General features: G+C 29.8%; 2 protein-coding genes and 1 non-coding gene across 5 annotated transcripts; 1 reads left to right on the top strand and 2 right to left on the bottom strand.

The window, feature by feature from the left end:
• Positions 1 to 8,187: 8,187 nt before the first annotated feature.
• Positions 8,188 to 12,038, bottom strand: LOC106380964 (WD repeat-containing protein 44). Of its 3 annotated transcripts, none has more exons than XR_007318939.1 (7): positions 11,484 to 12,037; positions 10,105 to 11,103; positions 9,941 to 10,031; positions 9,564 to 9,853; positions 9,399 to 9,492; positions 8,440 to 9,317; positions 8,188 to 8,343 (listed from the first exon to the last, which is right to left on the bottom strand). XR_007318939.1 is itself a non-coding variant. In XM_013820814.3 (6 exons), exons 2-6 carry the CDS (start codon positions 11,029 to 11,031, stop codon positions 8,830 to 8,832), a joined length of 1,890 nt encoding a protein of 629 aa, XP_013676268.2. In that variant the 5' UTR covers positions 11,032 to 11,103; positions 11,484 to 12,038; the 3' UTR covers positions 8,350 to 8,829. The 3 variants fall into 3 exon arrangements, 1 of the variants encoding a protein (XP_013676268.2); XR_007318940.1 differs by having other exon boundaries at positions 10,105 to 11,094; XM_013820814.3 differs by lacking the exon at positions 8,188 to 8,343 and having other exon boundaries at positions 8,350 to 9,317; positions 11,484 to 12,038.
• Positions 12,039 to 17,157: 5,119 nt separating this feature from the next.
• Positions 17,158 to 17,259, bottom strand: LOC125582860. The gene has a single exon (XR_007320303.1). It is a non-coding gene; the product is annotated as a U6 spliceosomal RNA (small nuclear RNA).
• A 1,099-nt stretch (positions 17,260 to 18,358) lies between these two features.
• Positions 18,359 to 19,144, top strand: LOC106377908. The gene has a single exon (XM_013818122.2). It carries the CDS (start codon positions 18,359 to 18,361, stop codon positions 19,142 to 19,144), a length of 786 nt encoding a protein of 261 aa, XP_013673576.2.
• Positions 19,145 to 22,285: the final 3,141 nt, after the last annotated feature.

Genomic DNA, 22,285 nt, shown 5'->3' with positions numbered 1-22,285 from the left:
AGTAACCTCGGATTTGGATTTTGATTATCATTCTCTGCACCTTTCTTTTGTTTCCGAGGATTCTTATCTTTTGGAACCTATTTGGTCTACCACGTTTCATACGTTGTCTAGACTCTGTAGCAACTTGACTGTGTCTCTTCTTGGACATCAAATTTGTTGGTGCTTTACAATCTGGTTTATATATGACTTAGTCATTCTTTTTCGGGTCAGAAAATGTGTCTGGCATTTGATTAGCTAGCTTTGTAAATGTATAATCTTTGGACGTCTATTTCACATTCTTTAGTCCGAGGATCTTGTCAAGACATTGATGGTTGATTCCATTCTATTTCTTTTATCATTCTTTTACCAGCTTTATTATTTTTTTCTCCTCCTGGTCTTAAAATAATCCGTGTACCTGGCATCAAATATAATCACTCATAGTTGGCTCAAAGTACTTTATTATTGTGGGAGAATCATATCCAACATATATCCCCATCCTCCTTTTGAGGTCCCATCTTAGTTCTCTGTGGTTGAGCAATTAGTACATAGACAACACATCCAAATGTCTTATGATGGGGTATGTCTGGATCTTGACCCGTTAATAATTGTGATAGGGGATATTCATGCTCACTAAATGGCCTGATGTGTATTAACTTAGGTGCATGTAAATTTCGTGTGGCCCAAGATGTGAATGGGAGTTTTGACCTCATAAGTTATGGTCTATCAATCAGCTATTTGCGTTTTAAAAGATTTCGGCCAAACCGTTCTTGGTATGGACATGTATCACAGAATTGTCCACACTTACCCCCATGGACATACCATAATCATTTAAACGGCTGGGACATGTATTCACTAGTATTATCTAGACATATAGTCTTTATTTATGAAAAAGGGGCTCGTAGCCGTTTTACTGGTGATGGCCTAATGAGTTTCTCTTGTGTACATGCTACACACGTGAGATTCTTTGGGATAACTCTTCTTATCTTTAAATGTGTGCCTTTTGAATATCAATTTTCGCAGGCTATTAGCCTCTATCATACTGATCTATGCATAGTCTAGGTCAGTAGAGAATGCATGTATAGTCTTTAGGATTTATTATGGCCTTGGGCGGTTTTATACATATATCTGAAAGAACTATTTGTTTCCTTCGCCCATTGTTTCAATATGGAAACCATTCATTCTTATATCACTCAATCAATTTCAAGGCTGATTTTAGAAATACTAGAATATAGATTTCAAGCATGAATTTCAATGAATCAGTTTCAAGGCTAATTTTAGCAATACTAGAATATAGATTTCAAGAATGAATTTCAATGAATCAGTTTCAAGGTTGATTGGTATTTAGCATAAACCATGTGTAAATAATTTATCTAGTATCCGAATTTATCAAACCTCAAAAATATATAATCAGATCAATCGATTTAATCGAACTTAGCATACAATCTTAAACCTCAAGACATTAGATTTTATCATAAAACTATCAACCTAGCATACGGATTCTCAATTCTCAAAGACATCCAAATCAGATCAATATAACCTATCATACACACTATTTAGGGTTTCTATTTAAAACATATCAGATTACAAAACTATCAATCCTAGCAGATGATATTAAACCTCAAGAATCATGCAATCATATCATTCGGATTTTAAACAAGTAAACCTCAATCAATCTATCAACCTATCGGATTATATAAGCAAAGCAAGCTAGCAACCTATCGGATTCAATTAATGTTTTAACAGGCTGGTCGGTATAAACAATTTTAAATCAGATGAACAATTAACCAAGCATGATGAAAAAATAAATCTATCAATTTAACGGTCAAACAATTCTAGCAATATAGCATCAGATTCAATCAGATTTAAAACCTCAATGATCAAAACCGAAAACAGTTTTGATTTCAAAATATTCGATTAGGGTTTTAATATGTGATTTGATAATTATAGTATAATTACCCTGATACTTATATTATTTAGGGTTTATAGATATAGGGTTAGGGTTTATCGGATTTTAACTTGTAAAAACCGATTTGGGGTTTTAATCATGTAGGAACATGATTTAGGGTTTGGAGTATCGAACTTTTAGAGCTTCGATTTACTCAATTAGGATTTTTGATATATTACCCTATCGTTTTGATTCATAAAGGTTAGGGTTTTAGGGTTTCATTCTTTATCAATCAATCCAAATTCGATTATAGGTTCTTAGGTTTCGAATTACCTTTTAACCTTAGATGATTGTTGAATCAGACCACCAAAGGAGTTGAGCTGCGAGCTGGACACGAATGGGACGCCAGCTGGAATGGATCGAGTCGCTTCTATCGGGTCGCGGACGTCCTTTGTTGCTTGATCGGGAACGTCTTGATCGTCGGACGCGAGCTGTCTGATGCTGTCGAGAACAAGGAAGAGGTCGCGTGCTGGAGCTGCTCTCGGATCGCGAACGTCTGAGCTAGGATCAGGAACGCCTTGGGCTGAAACTGATCGGGGACGCGAGCTGAAACAGATGCGGGAACAAGAGACGCGATCGGGGTTTACGGTTCGTCGGATCGCCGGCTAGGGTTAGGGTTTTAGGGTTTTTCGATTTGGGTATTAGCTTAGGAATTTAGAGTTTCGTGCTGATAACGTGTTATAAAAGTAATGGAAAAGTCTATCTTTATTCATAACATAGAGGTTCCTTATATAGGAGATTACACCGTCATAGATAAATGGAAATATTACAAATCATAATTTCTTGGTTATGAGTCATCCACAATCTGGTTCATAACAGTCACCTTTTAATTGATTTAATTTTTATTTCAAGATTAAAATTAAAACTTTTTACTCAACTAAACTATAATACTTTAGGAGAAATTCCCTAACATAAAACTAAAAAAGTTTTTGTCACAAATATAGATCTTAAAAAATAAAAATGACCAAAATAAACTTAAATGTTTTATCATATACACTTATACCCCTATGGTTAATTAATCTAGATATTAGGGTTTAAAGTTAAAGAGTGGGGTTTAGGGTTTAGGGTTTAGGGTTTAGGGTTTAGGGTTTAAGGTTTAAGGTTTAGGGTTTAGAGTTTAGGGTTTAAGGTTTAAGGTTTAGGGATCAGGGTTTAGAGTTGAGAAGTGGATTTTTAAAGATATGATTTCAAATTTTAAAAATTAAAAAAAAAAAAATTCAAAATAAAAAATGCTATTTTAGTCATTTTAGTTTTTGAGATCTATTTTTGTGACAAAAACTTAAAAAAAAATTATTTGAAAGAATTACCCATACTATTATTTTCTTTGTTCCAGAACACTCCTAGTCCTAGCGTTCTCATGGATAATGATGATCTAGTAGCTGTGAGTACGCCGATGTCACAAAACAAAACATAAAACTAAAAGAAAGAAAAGAAATATGCGCATCCAAAAAATCGAACCCTAGTCAGTACCGTGGGAGGGTACTATGATACCACTACACCAGATGCGCATTTGTTTTAATTGCTTCCTTGCTAATAATAACTTCTACTACGTAGAATCTTTCTTGTAAAGCCTATGATGGATGATGATGATTCACAACCAATCTTTTGATTTGTGAACTCTCTTCACCGCTCCGCTGCATCTCCCAAAGACTACTCCATAAGACACAAAATATCAATACATGTCATAGCCTATGTCAAAGCAGTAGCTTCTACATCTAAACTTTGTTACATAAGTCATAACTGATTACAAATCTTTCGTAGCAAGCCTTAGCTCCATATACACTTCATTATCCTCGGACAGTCTTTCAGAATCCAACCACAAATACCACAAGCATTAGAATCTACTCTCCTAATAGCATGTGTTATACTTACAGTTTGAAGGGTCCATAAGATGATGATTTTTGAAGGGTCCATAAGATGATGATTTTCCAACTGACTTGGAGTCGTGGACTCATCTTCCAGAATTTCACATCTTCTATATATTAATTAACCGAGGATCATTTAAAAAGTTGTAACCTTAAGTTTGTACTAATTAAAAATAGACCATGTTTAGGTGTCACTTAATTAAAATGTCAATTTAGCTTACGTAATAACTTAAGAATCAATTGAAAAAAATGTTAGTCTAAATTCAATTTGTAGGAAACATTATATTAACCCAAAATATAAGAAAAGTGTATGCTTTCCTTAAACAAAAGCTACAGAATTACCTAGTATTATTAACATATATATGTCAACTAATGACTATGAATAATAAAGATTTGATAACAATTTTTGCATTCTTCGCCATTTTTGTTTAATTTTATATTATTAAAAAAAATAAACACTCACATTAACCATATAATAAAAAAATAGATTTTTTCTTATATGTTATATTTAAAATTTTAAAAAATGACTTTAAATTACAAAAATTTAGGAAACCTCGTATGTTATATTTTATTTTATTTAAAATGACTAAATTAAAAAATGAGAAAACTATATATGTTATATTTTTCTTATATGTTAGATTTTTTTCTTATGTTATATTTTGAATTTTTTAAAACGACTTTAAATTACAAAAATGTAAGTTTTTCTTAAGCATACGACTAAAAGTATTAAATGACATGTATTAATTCGATGGTTGATCTGAAACCTTTCAAAACCATAGGGAAGATAAAAGTCAAAATAATTCAACTGTGGAAAACAATATTGTTCACTTTTTTAAGAATGTGTTCGGTGGAAACAATAAGATTTTTATGTCATAATTTGTTTAATGTCTAATCCGATCAACTCATGATATATTAATTATAGTTTAGTTCCACAAAAATTGATCCAGTCCATCAGAAGGCAATTATATAATAACAATAAAAAATATTGTATATGTATAAATAAAATGACCAAATATATATAAAAACTTTCGATAATATATACAAATAAATCCACCCTGCATTGCACAGATCTTATCCTAGTTGTTTACATACTATTCAAGCCTTTACTGTTATGTAACTATACAACATCACAATTTTTAATACAAACTAGATTTTGACCCGCGCGCGGTTGGGCGCAGGTGTTTGTTTTCATTTTTTTATACATAAATTATTGTTTTATAATATAAGTGGTTGTGGAAGCACCGTAGCCTACTGGTTAAAGTTTAAAGGCTTCTACATCCAGATCTGGGGTTCGAATCCCAGATTATGCAATTTATTGCAGATTACAGGAAATCCAGGTTTCAAGTCCCGGAGAGAGCGATTTATTAAACAATTATGCAGACTACAGAAGAAAGACTTACAAGGGATCTTCAACATGGTGCAAGTAAATCTGGCCAGGCGTGGATCTTCATAGGACAGCTCAGGTGATGCAGTTAGGCGTAGGTCTTCATAAGGCAAGTAGTATTGTCGGTTGTCGAATCGTCTATGTAATTTTTTTCATATTATAATTGTAAGATCATATAATAAATCCTACTTAACATAGAAAAAAAAAATATAAGTGGTATATATTTTTAACATTGATCATATACTTAAATGTTTATATAACTATTTCAAATACAATAATTTTATAATTTATATATTAGAATTAATCAATTGGTTAAAACTGTATGTATTAGTCACTTCTTATTATAAATTTATCTTATTGTATTTGCATTTAGTTAGTACGAAAATTTATATATTCATGAGAAAACTTATTTTAAAATAATTTTGTATTTAATTTATGCTAAATTATGACCCCTCTTTTAAAGCTGGATTTCTTTTTACTAATATTTTTTATGATTATTCATTTCAGATAATATATTATTGTATATACAAAAGTATAAGATATGTTAATTTTTTGGCATATATTATATAGTTTGCTATTTTAAGCCGTTTTATCATCATATTATATTTTAAAAATAAACTAGATCTCGATCCACGCAACCGCGCGGGTTTTTTTCATTTATTTTTATATAAATATTTTGTTTTCAATTCTAAATTGGTATATATTATAATATATGTGTCTATAAATTTTTAAAACATAATAAGTTTATGGTATATTTTTTTCATTGAATAGATTGTTTTAAACTTTCACATGTATTTGTATCTTCTTATATGTATATATTTTCGGATTATTATTTCATTATTAAAATTGTAACTATATATATAAATATTAGTAAAATATTGTCTTATTGTCATATTCAAAAATATTGTAACATTTCACAAATTTAGAAAAAAATTTAAAAATTAAAATTTTTGCTTCATAGATTTATATTATTGAGTAAATAATTAAACATTTAGTATTTTTTTAATTTTTAAAATAAACTTTATAGTTTAAAATTTGTTTTCATTGGTTTAAGGTAGTAAAAATTAATCATTGTTAGATAATATGATTTTTGTTATTTAAAAAAAAAATCTTTATAATTTTAAAAGTTAACATCGACAAATATTTAAATATTTAACATATGGAGGTATAGTATTATAACATTAAATTATATCTATATAATTTATATTATCTATAAATCCAATGGATCATTTATTCTTTAAATTAAATTATTGATAGCCCAATAAAAATTTTTGGAATGCCCAATATTTTAAATGATAAAATTAGAAATTAAATATAACATGACTTTCTAGGAACATGTCCATTAGGTCCATTTTTTAAAAAATCACACATGAATCAAGGTTGTGACTTCTGTTTTAATATATAACTAGATTTTGACCCGCGCTTTCAAAGCGCGGGGGTTTTTTTTTCAAAGGTCAAAATATTTAGTAAATGTCATATTTCATATATTTGTGTTTTATTTTATAAAAGACTTAAACTTTTTATCTTTCTTTATCATGTTTCATTTTAAATGACTATTTATGTTTAAAAAATTAAGCTTTATTTTTTTAATGAATTAAGTTGGTATAACTCTGATAAATTAATTTTATTATGTGGTTAATATTTTTAATAAAAATAATTATATACTTTTAATAAAGATTTATACTTTCCAATGAAAAAATCAATTTTTTTTTATGAATGCTTAAATTATATTAAGAAAATAAATAATAATTAAGAATGGTTGAAAAAAAATTATTTGAACTTGGACTCAATGGCTTAAAGGAAAAAAAAAATGTGAGATTTGGATCTGATTTATTAATCGGCCCAAATGGCCCAAGAGAGATCTGATGTGGACAGTGGGCTGGATCCGAAAAAAATGGCCCGATATAGATGTGTTATTAATATTACTTGATTGCCCTTAATGAAACATGCAATATTAGTAAAGAAATAGCAGACTAAGGTAAAAAGGACAATAGAATTCTGCTTTAATAGTATAGATTTATATTTATGAAAATAAAACTTATAAATTTATCAATTGAATATACTTTTACCATATTTATTTAAGTATAATAATTGTACATGATAATGACTATAAAGTAGATATAATAGGATATAATTTATTTATTTTTCATTTTATAAACGATAACTTAAAACACATTAAGTTATTGTTAAAATATTTTTACACAGATTTATTAGAATTTTTAAAATATAATATATAAATATGTGTTATATTTAAAATAAAAATATATTATGATTAAAGTAGTTACAAAGATTTTATATTATTAGCTTGAAAGAAATACATGTTAATTTTTATTCATCTATTATATAGTTTGCTAATGTTAACTCATCTTACCAACATATTAGATTTTATTTTTGAACATAAATATTCTATACTTATGAAAATAAAATATATAAAATATATAAATTTATAAATTTAATATAATTTTATTATATTTAGCTCAATATAATAATTTCTTTTAATATGATTGATTATGATTATATTATAGATAAAATATTATAGAATTTTTCATTTTTCATTTGATAAACGATAACTTAATATATTAATGTATAATAATTTTTCAAACTAATTTCAAAATTAGTGAAAATATTTAAATATAATTTCGAAAATGAAGATCTTGTACAAATCTTTTAAAACAGATTTGTTAGAATTTTAAAATAAATATATTTATATTTAAAATGAAAAGATATCAAAAGATATTATGATTAAAATATTTTAAAGATCTTATGTATTATTAGTCTTAATAAAATACATTTAATAAGATTTCTAAGTGATGGTCCAAATTAAAAAAATCACACATGAAAAAAGTCATGAGTTTTATTTTAATATATAAGATATATAAGATAAATCAACTGAGCTTTGATTATCAAAATTACAGTAGACGTATAGTTCTGTAAATTATTTTAGTTTAATTCTTCAATTATTTACATTACTAAGACCATATATCTAGGTAGTTAATTTTTTGAAAAAATCTGAATCGGTAAAAGTTGAAATCGTATTAACTTTTTAAAGAAGTTGTGATGTATACAATCATTTACAAATATAAAAACCTGAGCCTCTCGAGGTGAAGGGAGCTAACAATCAATTAATTCTTCTCTAATCAAATCTGTAATAAGCTAAAATAAACTCAACTACTCACGAATTAAATACACTGAATCAACAAATGGGTAACAAACAAAACCTTAACTACCGTTAGAAGTTTCATATCAAAAGGGATATCAAGGAGATATCTCTTCCATGGAGGAGGATCTTTTCTGTGGAAGTAACATCAACATCTTTCACCTTCAACCACTCCTTTACCATGATTACTTTGGACCCCACAATCGTCTGACAGAACCGTACTCGTTGAAACCATCTCCAACCGCCACTTACTGCCAAAGAAAAAGAAACATATGTTCCTTGTCATCTCCTGTGTCTATATCAACCGATGGAAAAATCTCCCACTGACCCCTTCTTGAAAGATCTTCTACAGGATCATAATCTGGAGGGACTTGCTTTTGAATCTCTTTCTTTACTATTGAGCAATAGCATAAGTCTGAGAAAGTGGATCTAGGTTTCTTTTGGGACCTACCATAGCCTCCAAAGACCTGCCAGAACAATGGCATCTGGTTTTGTTTTCTCAAGCTGTAGTCACAGGCAAGCCGTAGTTCTGAAATGTTCTGATCCGTCCGTCCCAACCACCTGTGACAATGACCATACCCCAAGCTAGAGAGCTATTCGTTGCTCTCTGGTATGAGGACTTGAGAAACTTGTAGTGTGATGCACTCATTGTGGACGAGGAAAGAGGATTTGCAGGTAAGTTTTCCTCTGGCCACGTCGCGCTTCCTTTGGGGATTGATCCAGGGACAAATCCTTCATAAGATAAGCAAGAGGGTGAAGAAAACGGGAGAGTTGCGTTGTGATCTAAGAATCCACACCAGGTTGCTGCAACGGATGCATTGGTGGAGAAACGTTCAAAAGATCTAATCTTTTTGGTTTGGGAAGAAGAAGAATCTGATTCCTCTCCATTGCTCCATATATATATATTGGAGTCCTCACAAGCTGACACAATGTGCTTCCCATCAGACGTGAGAGACACTGACGTGAGGCTTCTCGTCTTGCAAACACCTAAACAGAGATTAATTTAGTATCAATGATAGAAATATTCAAAAGAACATGAAAGATCAAGGTACATAAGATGCAACATACCTTTGTATTTTCTGACAACATCTCTGCCTTGGAGAATTCTGACTTTGGAATCAGCGGAAACAACCAGGACTTTGCTCTGATCTTGTGGTAAGAACTGAGATCACACAATGTAAAGAGAAAGTAAGCAAATCATCAAGATTAGGGGAAACAAAGAGAGTATATTACCTGAAAGCCTGTTATACGTTTATTAGAAGACTTCTTTTTGCTAAGCAAATGTATCTGAGAGTCCAATTCTAAATAGTCTCCAGACATGTAAAAGAATCTGCAGCCTCCACTCAGAGAACCAATGATTCCTCCCTTTCCATCCGGACGATAACACACTGCGGATATAATGTCTTTGAGATCAACCCAATCAACAACATTGCAACCAGAAACGTTCCAGATTCGAACTTTCCCATCAACTGAACCACTCATGAAGTAGTTCTCATTCACCGGGTCGAACTGAACAGACGTCACTGCAAAAGAAAAAGAAGAAGACGATAATGTCAGATCAATGTAGTAATTAACTGAGATTCTGTATTCACCAAGAAGAAGAAGCATACCATAACTATTGTGAGTGAAAACTCCAAGACAATCGTTGCAACCAACTTGCCATAGACGAACAGTTTTATCCATTGACGCCGAGAGAAGATACTACAGTAACAAAATGCCTCAGTTTCTTTAATTAATAATAAAAGATAAATGCAAAGTGTTTTTGAAAGCTTACGTTATCCATTGACCATGAGATGTCCAAGACTTCACCAGTGTGGCCGCGGAACTCATGTAAGGGTTTCTCCATTATCCGGAAAGCTTTAGGAGGGAAGACGACGCAGGCTGAATCAGATGTTCTCTTGAAACTTTCTGTCGTCTTGTTTGGTTTCTCTTCATCTAACAAGACCGGTTTCAACTGGGAATGATCATTTACCTCAAAGTACATACAAGTAGGGTTAAGGCAATCTCTTGGTGGTCTAGATCTCTTATCCTCGATGACTTTCCAGACGCGCACAATCCCATCTTCACCAGAGCTTGCGAGATACTTCCCATCGCCGCTAAACTTCATGGCCGAGATGGAACCGTTGTGAGCTTTAATGTCTTGGCTTTGATAAAGAGCTGAGAGCTCTTTGGTCTGTTTCCTACAATGCTTGACCTTAACTCTTGAAAGCACATGGCCGTAGCTAGAAGAAGAAGCTCTGATCTTTGTATAATCCGCGGAACATCCAAAAGAGCGCAGCCTGGTGAACCATCCCTTCTTGATATTGCCCTGCTTCTCTGTTTCCTTCAATGGACAACATCTGGAACTAGAAGATGATGCCGTTGAAGAGCTCTCCCATCTCGTTACATCGCATCCATCCACATTCAGAGACAACAACTCCTCGGAAACTTCCACTAGGCTTGAAGCAGAGGAAGATACCTGACTAGAAGAAGAGCTGAATCCTCCAGATATCTGCTCAGCTTCAACACAGTTCTCTGAAGCTCCATCAGACTCAAACTTGATAGGTTGAGCAAGATCTTCCATCCACTGCAAGAACTTCCTCCGCCGCTCCACAACACTTGCAGGTGAATCATTCCATACATCGAAGTCGGATGCCGTCATCATCTCTTCTTCCTTGGCATAAAAAAACTGCAAATCTTCCTCTTGAGACGAGTAATCCATGAAGTATTCTCCTTAACCGTTGTTCAATCCTCAACTGCCTGTTTTGCTTCCAACCAAGTAAACCTGCAATGGTTTTTATATACACACAAATTTAGAAATAAAATAATAAAGAAAAGAAGTTTATAAAATAAGCAATCACAGAGTTCGAGAAAATGAGTTGAGAAATAAATCAAAAGAGCGAAAACAACAAACTCAATCCAAAACCCATTGAATCTAGTCCTCTCCTCTCTCTCTCTTTCTCTCTCTTAGGCATTTCAACAAACAGCTTACGTGGTCAAACCACAAAACCATCAAAAGAACGAGTTTTTAAAAGCACACAGAGAAGTTGAATAAGCAGTAGAAAGTGAAAGATCTCATTTTTAGATCCTAAGAAACAAATCCACAACGAGAAAAATGCGTCAGCACGAGCTTCATCGATCAAAGCAGCTAAAAAAGATTAAAAAATTGCGTACGTGGGTTGGTTCGTCTTCACTTGGTTACTTCGAAACTGGAACAAACACACTCCGAAGAAGAAGCGATGGTAGACATAAAGACCATGTGAAGTATTTCTATGGTGATCGGTGAAGAGACCAGAACAGAGAGAAAAGAGAAAACGTACAATTATATTTATTTATTTATTTATTTATTTATGTGAAGGAAGGATCAAAGGTTTTTATTGAACTATGCGAAGAAAGAGACAGTAAGGAAGAAGATGGATTTGTCCGAAGAAGGGAAAAGAGTTTTCGAGAGAGAGACACGAATCTTTGTGTGTGACCGTTTGATTTTGATTTGCCTTTATTTAACTTCTCTGTCTTTTTCGTACCGTTAATTATTCGTTAGTTAATCTGTTAACCCACACGGGCATATTTTGTAGTAATAATAGTAATATATTTGACATCACGTTTATTTTACGTGTTTGGGGTAATAAATTTGTTACCGAATCATTCAGATTCGAAAACAGATTACAATCGGACACGCTAGGTCAGGTGGTTTAAGCATAAGCATTGGTTGAAACTCGATAAGAGGAGAGTTTATACAATGTCTCAGCATAAAAAAAAAAACCATATTTTCAATCTTAAAGTTATTTGAGCCGAAAACTTAAACACCTCCTAATTATCAAAAACATAAATTACTAGCTAGAAGGGAGGAAGTAATATACTTCCTCATAGCAACTTCATTGAAAGTTTTTCTAATGCAAGTACTTTACACAAAAAAGTAATAATATAAAGATAAATAAGTACTCAAATGTTCATAAATATACTTCAATAAAATATTTTTGGTCAGAATTCTCAATATTTGAGGTACTCATTCATTTTCTTATAATTATTTCTTTCAAATTTTGGTGAGATACCTATAAAAGAGTATTTGACAAAAGCAATTGTACTCCTAACACCCCCAAAGATACCTTATTTGCAATTCATACCCTAAATCCTTCCATTTTTCTTCTTCCCATCACTACCATTTCCCCCCATTTGTATGGTATCCCACTCTTATAAATATATTGAGCTAATTAACTCATTTGACAACACATATATTTTATTATATTAAAAATGTATTAATATATTATAATTTAATATATGATTAATTAAATAATAATAAATTAAGTAAAAATTATTGATTATTTAAAAGGATAAAATAAAGATTATATATGTAAAATCACACTGAAAATATAAAACTATATTCTTTTGAACTAAAAATAATATCACTTATTCACATTAAAACAACACGTTTATTTTATTACTTATGTACTGTAGTTAGTTTTGTTTTAATGTTTTACACTAATGTTTCAAATATATAGTTTTAACTAGTATTTTTGAAAGATCACTGTTACGAATTTAAAAATATTTTTTTCACATTTCTATTCATTTCTTATCGATTAATTAAACTTATATACATATATATATATATGTATATGTATATATATATATGTGTGTGTATGTATATATATATTATAAATAATTAAATATAAAATAATATATTTCGAATCATTTTAATATATTTTAACCTGAAACTATAAAGAATCTGTTTTTGAATTGGTTTTTCAAAAAAAAAAGGTTTATATTGACTGAAATTTGAAGTTGTTTTTATATATGTAAAGATTATCTATAACTAAATACAACAAAGTTGTATGCGATACAAAAAAAAAGGATAATGATGATATATGTATTGTTCTTAACTATTTTTGTTGTCAACATATTGTTCTTAACTTTAGTCGTATTCATCTGCACTCGACTTTTTTTTTGGTTGAAATCGACTTTTTTTCTTATTTCTTTACACCGGCAAGGATTACTGAGGGGGAGATACAAATCATCAAATAATTACATTTGTCTTCTGATTGTTTATTTTCTATCAGCCTCGTCTTCTGATTTTACTTTCAATCAAATAATAATATCAGTTGCGTTCAAAATAATAATAACTAGATGATAGTCTGTACCTTGTGTGAATTAATATATATCCAAACAATTCTAATTTTAACATATTTTTATTTCATTTTAAGTTATTTAATTAATTTCAAATATTAATCAGAAAATATAATTTGTCTTTTTATTACAATGAAACTTTAGGTAATAATTATCATGAATATAAATAAAATATTTATTAAATAATCACTAAAATTATTCAAAAACTAACAATTTAAATTTTATTTATTAAAACTAATGATTTAACCTAAAATCATGGAATGTGACAAATAAGTTTCTAAAAATTAATAAAATATGACAAATATGTAAATAACATGACAACTAAAAAAAATAACATAAAATTTTGGAGAATATAAAAACTAACAATTCAAGGTTTTATTTATTAAAACTAATGACTCAATCTAACATCATGGAATATATAACAAATAAACTTCTAAAAATAATAAAACATGACAAATAAGTAAAATAATATGATAAATAAACAAAATAACCAAAAATTATGAAGAACAAGACAAGTAAACAAAAAAAAAATCATAATAATATAGATATATGTTAATAATAATAATAATAATAATAATAATATTTTTTATGCGTAGATGTCTCTTTAATTTTGTAGTTTAAAAACATTTGTGGTACATGCTTTGTTGGAGCCCACATACCTGCATGATGACTACGCGGCATGTTCCCTGTTCGCTTTCCCTTTGATCAGATTCGAACTGTAGTCCTTTGATCTTAATTATCTGTCACATTAACTACTTAAACTCCAGTTGTTTGATCCCTTAATAATTCGCTTTATAGTATATATTCTTTTTCACATCTTTTTATTTTTATCGGGCTTTAATACTCTCTGATTGCTTGGCAGCGCACATGGAATATTTGTTACTCTTCAGGTCGTAATCATAGAAATTTAAGATTAAAATAAATGGTATACAATAGAGTTTTGGTCACGGTTTAATTATAAATCTTATTTTATTATTAAATTTTACAACACTGGTCGCTGTAATTTTTTTTTTTTTTTTTTTTTTTTTTGTAATCCAGGGTTCCCCGCTTCGCGGATCAATCCCTGGACCCGGTCAGGCAGCAGGCCAGCTTCACCCGGAAGGTTTTTCCCTGAGCCCGGATGGTCGCTGTAATTTTAGGTTGATCTTAACTTAACTTAAACCAGCAAAGATCATAGTCTTTTTAGAACCAAAAGCCGACAAGGATTGAAATTCTTCCAAATCCATAAAAACACAAAGAATATGGAAGAGAATACTTAGACTTCAATTTCGTGAATCCGGCACCGATATTCAGTGGCGGAGCTATCGCTTGGTGGGGATTGTCATATAATCCATACTAGACCTGAAGCGCGGGTATGAATTTTCGGTTTATGGTTATTTATTTAACTAAATGATGTATTTGTAATATTTGATGTATTATATTCACCAAGTAAATAATTTTTTTTGTATCTTAAACCATCTGTTTATGATGAATATTCGATATCATATACAAAATTGAACAAATAGATGTAATTAGAGAATTGTAGACGATATATAAAAACAATGGTTATTAATGTAAAATATGAAAAAATATTATATCATGACTTAGTATGGCATAAAAGATTATAAATTAGTTATACATGTTTAAAAAAAATAAAATGATTTTTAAACTTCTATGAAAAGTTTAACATATAAAAAAGGGTGATGAATTAGTCATCAAATTGTAAATAATTTCATACTTTTGTTAATAATAAATTATTTATAGTCTTTGTTTTTCGTCAAGATAATTATTAAATATCCGTAACATTAATATGTTAAAATGTCATATTATGAAAGCCCATGTTATAACCGTTTTTTTCCGGGAAGTGTAACAAAAAAAAATTACCTTTAACTCTTCGTTTTGTTTAAGTTCTGTGTCGGTAAAAGATTAAAAAAAATCTCTCTATCTTTTTCAATGTTTAATTTGAAGCTTATTATGCGAAAATCATACGCAAATATAGGCAATTGGTTGGAATCTCTATATCTTTATATTTTTATAAATTTTAAATTTATTGTTTCCTCTTCTGCAAGCAAATCAATTACCGAAGTAATAGATCAATTGGTTGGAATCAAATCTATTCTTATAATTAGTGTAATTATGATTACAGTTTCTATATTTAATAGGTACATTAAAGATACGACTTTGAAGATATTCGGTTTTGATTAATAGAAGATATTGGATTATGAGTTTGTATTTATTGATTTGTTTTTTTTATAAAGCTTAGAAAATCAGTGGGATGATTGGTTGGTTGATACATCATATAAGAAAACGAAAATTATAGGTGGTTTGACTATTGTACATCGATCGATGCATGATGTAAGTTGACTATATAAAAGTTGAGCATGATCATTTCAAACTAAAGTATAGGTAGGTTATATGCATTTGTTATATTGTAGTTAATATATTTTAAATATTACATAAGTCAAGTGATTCACGTTTTCGTAAAAATAAAATTCAAGTTCATTATTGGGTCGTACTCGTCCGTAATAAGCTACGTTAAATATGATGTATTTTTAGGTTCATTTAATGACATTAAGTTTAAATTTCATTAAAGAAAACTCATTAATTTAACTGGAAAAGACAAGCATTAAAATAGGTAGGTTCATTTAATGACATTAAATTTAAATTTAATTAAGGAAAACTCATTAATTTAACTAGAAAAGACAAGCATTAAAATATGTAGTTTAATTTAATTCTCAGTGGCATAGAAGTGTAAATAAGTTAGAAAACTTAGAGATATTTTTTAATGGGTATTTCTCTTTTAATAATATAGATGAATTTGTATCAAAATAATAACTTCCTTGTATTTTACAGAACAGTTACTGAAAAATTAATTTATTGGCCTGTATAACATATGTTTATTATGCATTTAACCCCCGTAAAAAGTTGAGCAGGCTCCGCTACTGCCGATAATCGCAATTTCAAGAGAAGAACTGAACAAACTCCAACTTACATGTTGATCCATCCTATAGGATACCTATTTACTAGGATAACATCCTATAGGCCGACAAGATTGAAACGAATTGTACTACAGATTAACCAAAATATATTTAAGTTTTCAAATAAGGTTTTCTTTTTATTAAATAAAAAGATTATAGTAATATCATCAACATGATTGGCTACTGAAGGCCGTCATGGCTGAGCAAAGCATGCATGTCTTCATGTTTAAGCAAAAGCAAACAAGTAGAAATGAGTATTAACGCAATAATTAATAATACTGTGATAAAATACTACCTATATAGTTTTTCTTTTTATTTGGAAACGTACTACCTATATAGTTGCAAAGGCAGGTTACCTGGGTTCAAGCAGGTCTGTTGTCCCGTGTACATATTTTGTAATTATTTATTTCAACTCTTATTACTATTATTATTGTTTTTTTTTTGGTAAACTACTACTATTATTATTATTATTATTATTATTATTATTATTATTATTATTATTATTATTGTTGTTGTTGTTGTTATTGTTACTTATCTTGGTTAAACAAGAGATCTTCAAGATTTTTTTGATAATAATGATGTTATTATACATGCATCATTATATTATAATACACATATGGCCATATGGGCAACTTGGTTTTCTCCTATTATTTTCATCGTCCTCCAAGCAGAGCTCTTCCGGGATTACTGTATTAAATATAATAAAAATTTCTGACCTAAAACATATATATTGATTTTTCCTTGCAAGTACCTTTTTGTTAAAGGGTTTAGAAAAATTGAACTATTTCTCAATTTGTTTGTGTCATCTTTGAGCAGAGGCTTTGCTAATCTTCTCTGTATCATTCCAGTTTGATCGTAGGTCCCGAAGGGACAAGTTGCAAGTACCTTATTATATAGTATATGTTTTGTAGTTTGAATAGTTTTGTTTTCCTAGTAGTTCTTTTTCATGTTGAGTCTTTTATTGTGTTGTAGTAGACGTCTTTAACAGTCCCTATCATCTTTGAGTTTCAGATCATACATGGAAAGAGAATGCACTTGATATCTGGCAGTTGGCACGATGATATTGAACCAATGAGAAAACAAAGAAGCATCAAATATGGAGGATAATTAAGATATATTGATCGTTTATCTGAACCAATTAATGATCCAACAGATCAAGAATTTAACCTGGCCAGAACAAATGAGCTGTGGAGCAGACTTGATCGATCACCATTAACAAATCAAGATAACCGATCAACATTGTCTAGACGGTTCGAAGTCCGTCACAGCAGACATGATCGGTCATGTTGGCGTATCATCTTAAATAGTTGACATGTTAGTTTTCATCATTTCAATTGTTGACTCGGTTTGGTTCGTCAACCCCGCCCAAACCAAATATATATTTCGAGATACTCTAAACCATTGTTTTTACTTCTTAGGATATCCGTAATGGAAGTTTTTCAACATAACTATTTCATCAAAAGTAATAATTAACAAGATGTAGCATCTATAATGTGCAGAGGTGGCTTGACAGATAGAGGTATACTATAAATAATTAATTCAATTGCAAATAAGGAGTCATGTTTTTTTTTCTTTTTGCAAAAAAACAACAGGTTAAATTATATGTAAATAGCGCACGACCACTGATCGTATATTTATATTTATAATCATAGGACTTTTTGTCATCTATAATCATAGGAATTATATACTCATGATATATTTATATTTATAATCATATGACTTTTTGTCATCTATAGTATAATATGGACACCCCTAGCCTCAGGAGTCTACTCAACGAAGTCAGGGTACTTTGAAGCCACTAACGCAGAACTCAAAACATCGGCTCAACCTCAGAATGCAACGAACTTCAACTGGATAAAAAACGTGTGGAGCATTAAAGCAGCCCCCAAGATCCAAGTCTTTATCTGGAAAGTACTGCAGGGAGCTCTGCCCTTAGGAGCAATACTCCAAAGACGTGGGTTGCTAGCCAACATGGTTACTTGTTCACGCTGCGGAGAGGCTGAAACGGCAGCACATATCTTCCTCCACTGCAGATTCACGAAAAGAATTTGGAAGGCTCTCCCTCTCAGACCTATTGATCTAGATACCTTCAACTCCTTTGAACAAGCCATTGCTAACTCAGGTATGATCTGCCTACCACCATCAGGGGTGAATGTTGATCTATTTCCTTGGTTGTGCTGGTGCATCTGGTTAGCTAGGAACTCTTTGACCTTTGAAAAGCTTGACCTCTGCCCAGAAGATATCATATGCAAGACGCTACGACCAGCCAGAGAATGGCAAGATTCACAGCCTCCAAAGGTGGCCCAAGCCCCAAACCAGCGGAGACAAACCTCAGCTTCGGACCAGGACACAGTGATATGCTATACTGATGCAGCTTGGAAACCATTAACCGGGGATGCGGGCTTTGGCTGGATCTTTCAGGACTCGACAGGGCAGACAATCGGACAAGGATCCTCGACAGAGCCCCATGTGGCTTCAGCCCTTATGGCAGAGGCCATTGCAATTCGTGAAGCCCTTCTACACGCAAGGACGCTCCACTACTCCAAAATCTGCATTCGCTCAGATAATCAGGTGCTTACTAAAGCGCTCAACTCGAAGCAACATCCTGTGGAAATCTACGGATTAACACTCGACATCGAGACTCTATCATCCCTATTTTCTTCAATGCAATGTTCCTTTATCTCTAGATCTCTAAATATTTCGGCTGATAAACTTGTAAAATCAGCCTTGTGTAACTTCAACTCTGCTTTGCCTTAGGGCTTTAATTAAATCTTTGGTCGTTCAAAAAAAAAATATATACTCATGATATTACACTTTTATATAGGTATATCGAGTTCTTCTTTTTGGTCCAAAAGCTTTCATAGAGTGGACGCCTTTGGTTGTTGAAACGTTGATATTTTTCCAACGTGTTCGTCAAACCTAACCAGATTCTCCTAATCTTACCAGCTTCATTATATCATAGTTCTGTCTAGTCTAATTAGTTTCACTTCCAATTTAAAATTTTATTTCTTTCGCTAGAACGACTAAAATATTTTTAGTTAAGATCATGGCATATGATTTATCAACGTGAGTAATTTATAAAACAATATCGGATAATTCTAATTATACCACAAATTTGATATCATTTTTCCAGATTTACCTTTAAAATAATCATTTTCATAAATACAATAAATTTGTGATGAAAACAAATTCAAGTAACATTTTAAATCATTTATAAATATTTAATAATCATTTATAAAGTTTATAATCCAACTCCATGCACCCTTTAAATATTAAACCCTAAACAATAATCACTAAACTCTAAATCCAAATTATATTTTTCTGATTGAATATTTTAAAAAAGCGATAGCTAACTTATGGTATTTAAAATAATTTTTTAAACAATATATAGTTTCCAATTTGTCTTCTATTTCTAAGAAAGATCATGTCTAAGTATTTTTTGTTGGTGATAAATTTAGTTTTTATAGACAAGAAAAAATAGCATTGTGGTTTAACTGTAGCTAGTAACTACTCCTTCTGTTTTATTTTAGTTGTCGTTTTAGACTTGTACACACAGACTAAAAAATATGTATTTAATTTTATATATATCTAAATAGAAACATCATTACCTATATATATAACCACATTTCAACCAGTATAAAAATAAGTTAAATATTAAGTTAATAAATTTGGATCAGAACATCTTTCTCCATAAAACCCCATTTGAGGTTTTTATTATTATTATTATTTTCCTGATTTAAAAAAAAAAAGTAAAATCAAACCAATCGTGGATCGCCACGTGTCAGTGGGCCCGCAAATAGTGCAAGAGACGTTCTTTATTTCGTGATTTTTGGCAACGTTTCTTGTTGTTATGTGGGGTCCACACCGACTTTTTTGTTAAAAACCCTCTCTAAAGACCTCCGATAAAGATGCTCTCAAAATAATAAAACGACACTTATTTTGAAGGAAAAAAAATAATTTACGATGACAATTAAATTGAAACGAACTGAGTAATAACTTAACGCTTTTCATTTTCTTTTGGTACAATGAGTAACAATTTAATACTTGTCGGAAGTGTGGCGTTTAATGGTCAGTGATTTTAAGTGGCATTTTGATAGTTCAGATGAACCTTCATTGCAGCGTTTAATAGAGATACAAGAATCGTAGTGTAGATTAAGATCTACGCCTTGCGCGGAATAAACATTATATATAAAAATTATTTTATGTATTATATATTTTTACATATTATGAAATAATAAATACATATTCAATAACTAAAAGTCAGTAACTATTACAGATGATTAAATTGGTGCAAACATATAATTAAAATTTTATTAATCCAAAGAATAATTGTTTTTATTTGATAGGATATATAATTAAATTAAATGATATCAACATACATAGTATATTTTTAATATTAATGTCTATTAAATATTTTTTTCTATTCAATGGCTTTTTGATCATTTGTATCTTTTATAACAAAAATTTTAAATTACTGATAACAAAAGTTTTATTGTGGGATTAACAGTTTTAGTAATTTATATTTTTTTTTACAAATTAAGTTGTCAATGTTTGTTCAAAGCTTGTATCAAAAAAAATTAAAAGTAAATTTTGAAATTAAAATATTTATGTAATTTATATGGTATATATTTTAATTTAAATATATATATATATATATTACTCTTAATAATTAATTAAATTAGACTTTTAACTTATAAAATTTTGTAATCATTTTTATTTTATCATAACAAAAATTTTAAACAATGGATCACAAAATTTGAATGTGAGACTTTTAACAGTTTTGGTAAATTAAAGTCATTTAAAAAAATTCAAAATATAAAATATATAGAAAAATCTAATTTTTATTATATGGTTAATGAGGTTGTTTAATTTATTTTACTAATATAAAATTAAACAAATATGATAGAAAATAAACTAATTTTTATTAAATTATTTATTGTTCAAAATCATTAATTGCAATATATACTTTAACAATATTAGGCAATTACATAATTTTTATTTAAGAAAATAAGAAAGAACATTAATAATGAATTTATGGTTAGTTTAATAAAAAGTTTATTATATAATTAAGTGGACCAATGTATTTCTCTAGTAATTTTAAGAATTAACCTAATGATGATACGTGACTAAAAAAAAAGTTATAATGTTTCTCAATTAATATATACGAGATATATGATCTAAATAGTCAATCAGATATAGATACATAGATCTATATATGTTTATCATACCAAATATATATAGAAGGAAGAGTAATGTTGCGATCAAAGATGTAATGAAATTGTAGTTCGGAGTTTCTGTCTTTAAAATCTTTTAAACGAAATGAGTCAAGGGGTGATTAACCGTAATTCACTCTGCCGACATTTTAATAAAACTAATAAAATATTAAGTGGTATGCTTAATTATCTGGCCACCGCTTTATATTAATGTTTTTATACTTGTTTATAAACAAGATGTATATTCTTTCAAACTAGAAAATAATATTTTAAATTATCTAGAGATAGGCAAATTATGTTATTAGTACGTAATTATAAATTAATTAATATATTCTCTTGTTATGTGAACATAATTATTTATAAAATAATATGCGACCCTTAAAATTGGGTCAAAAATTTACGTATGATTGTATATGTCCATCATAGTTTCGTCACTCTTAGAGTATCTCCAAAAAAAAACTCTATAATTCCGAATATAGAGCTTTTTGCTACTAAAAAAAACTTCAATACTTCAAATTTGAAGTTTTGAAAAGTGAAACTCCAAATATAGAGTTTCACTTTTCAAAACTTCAAATTTGAAGTTTCATCTTTTTATTTGCATTTTGGTCCTTACAATTATACATCATAATTATAATTCTTAAATATTTTTTTGTTTATTGTTTTAATCCATAAAACTTTTATATCT

The sequence above is a fragment of the Brassica napus genome, chromosome C2, assembly GCF_020379485.1.
Source record: "Brassica napus cultivar Da-Ae chromosome C2, Da-Ae, whole genome shotgun sequence".
NCBI lineage: Eukaryota > Viridiplantae > Streptophyta > Magnoliopsida > Brassicales > Brassicaceae > Brassica > Brassica napus.
Note: the sequence above shows the minus strand (reverse complement) of the source record. Positions and strands in the feature narration are given on the sequence as shown.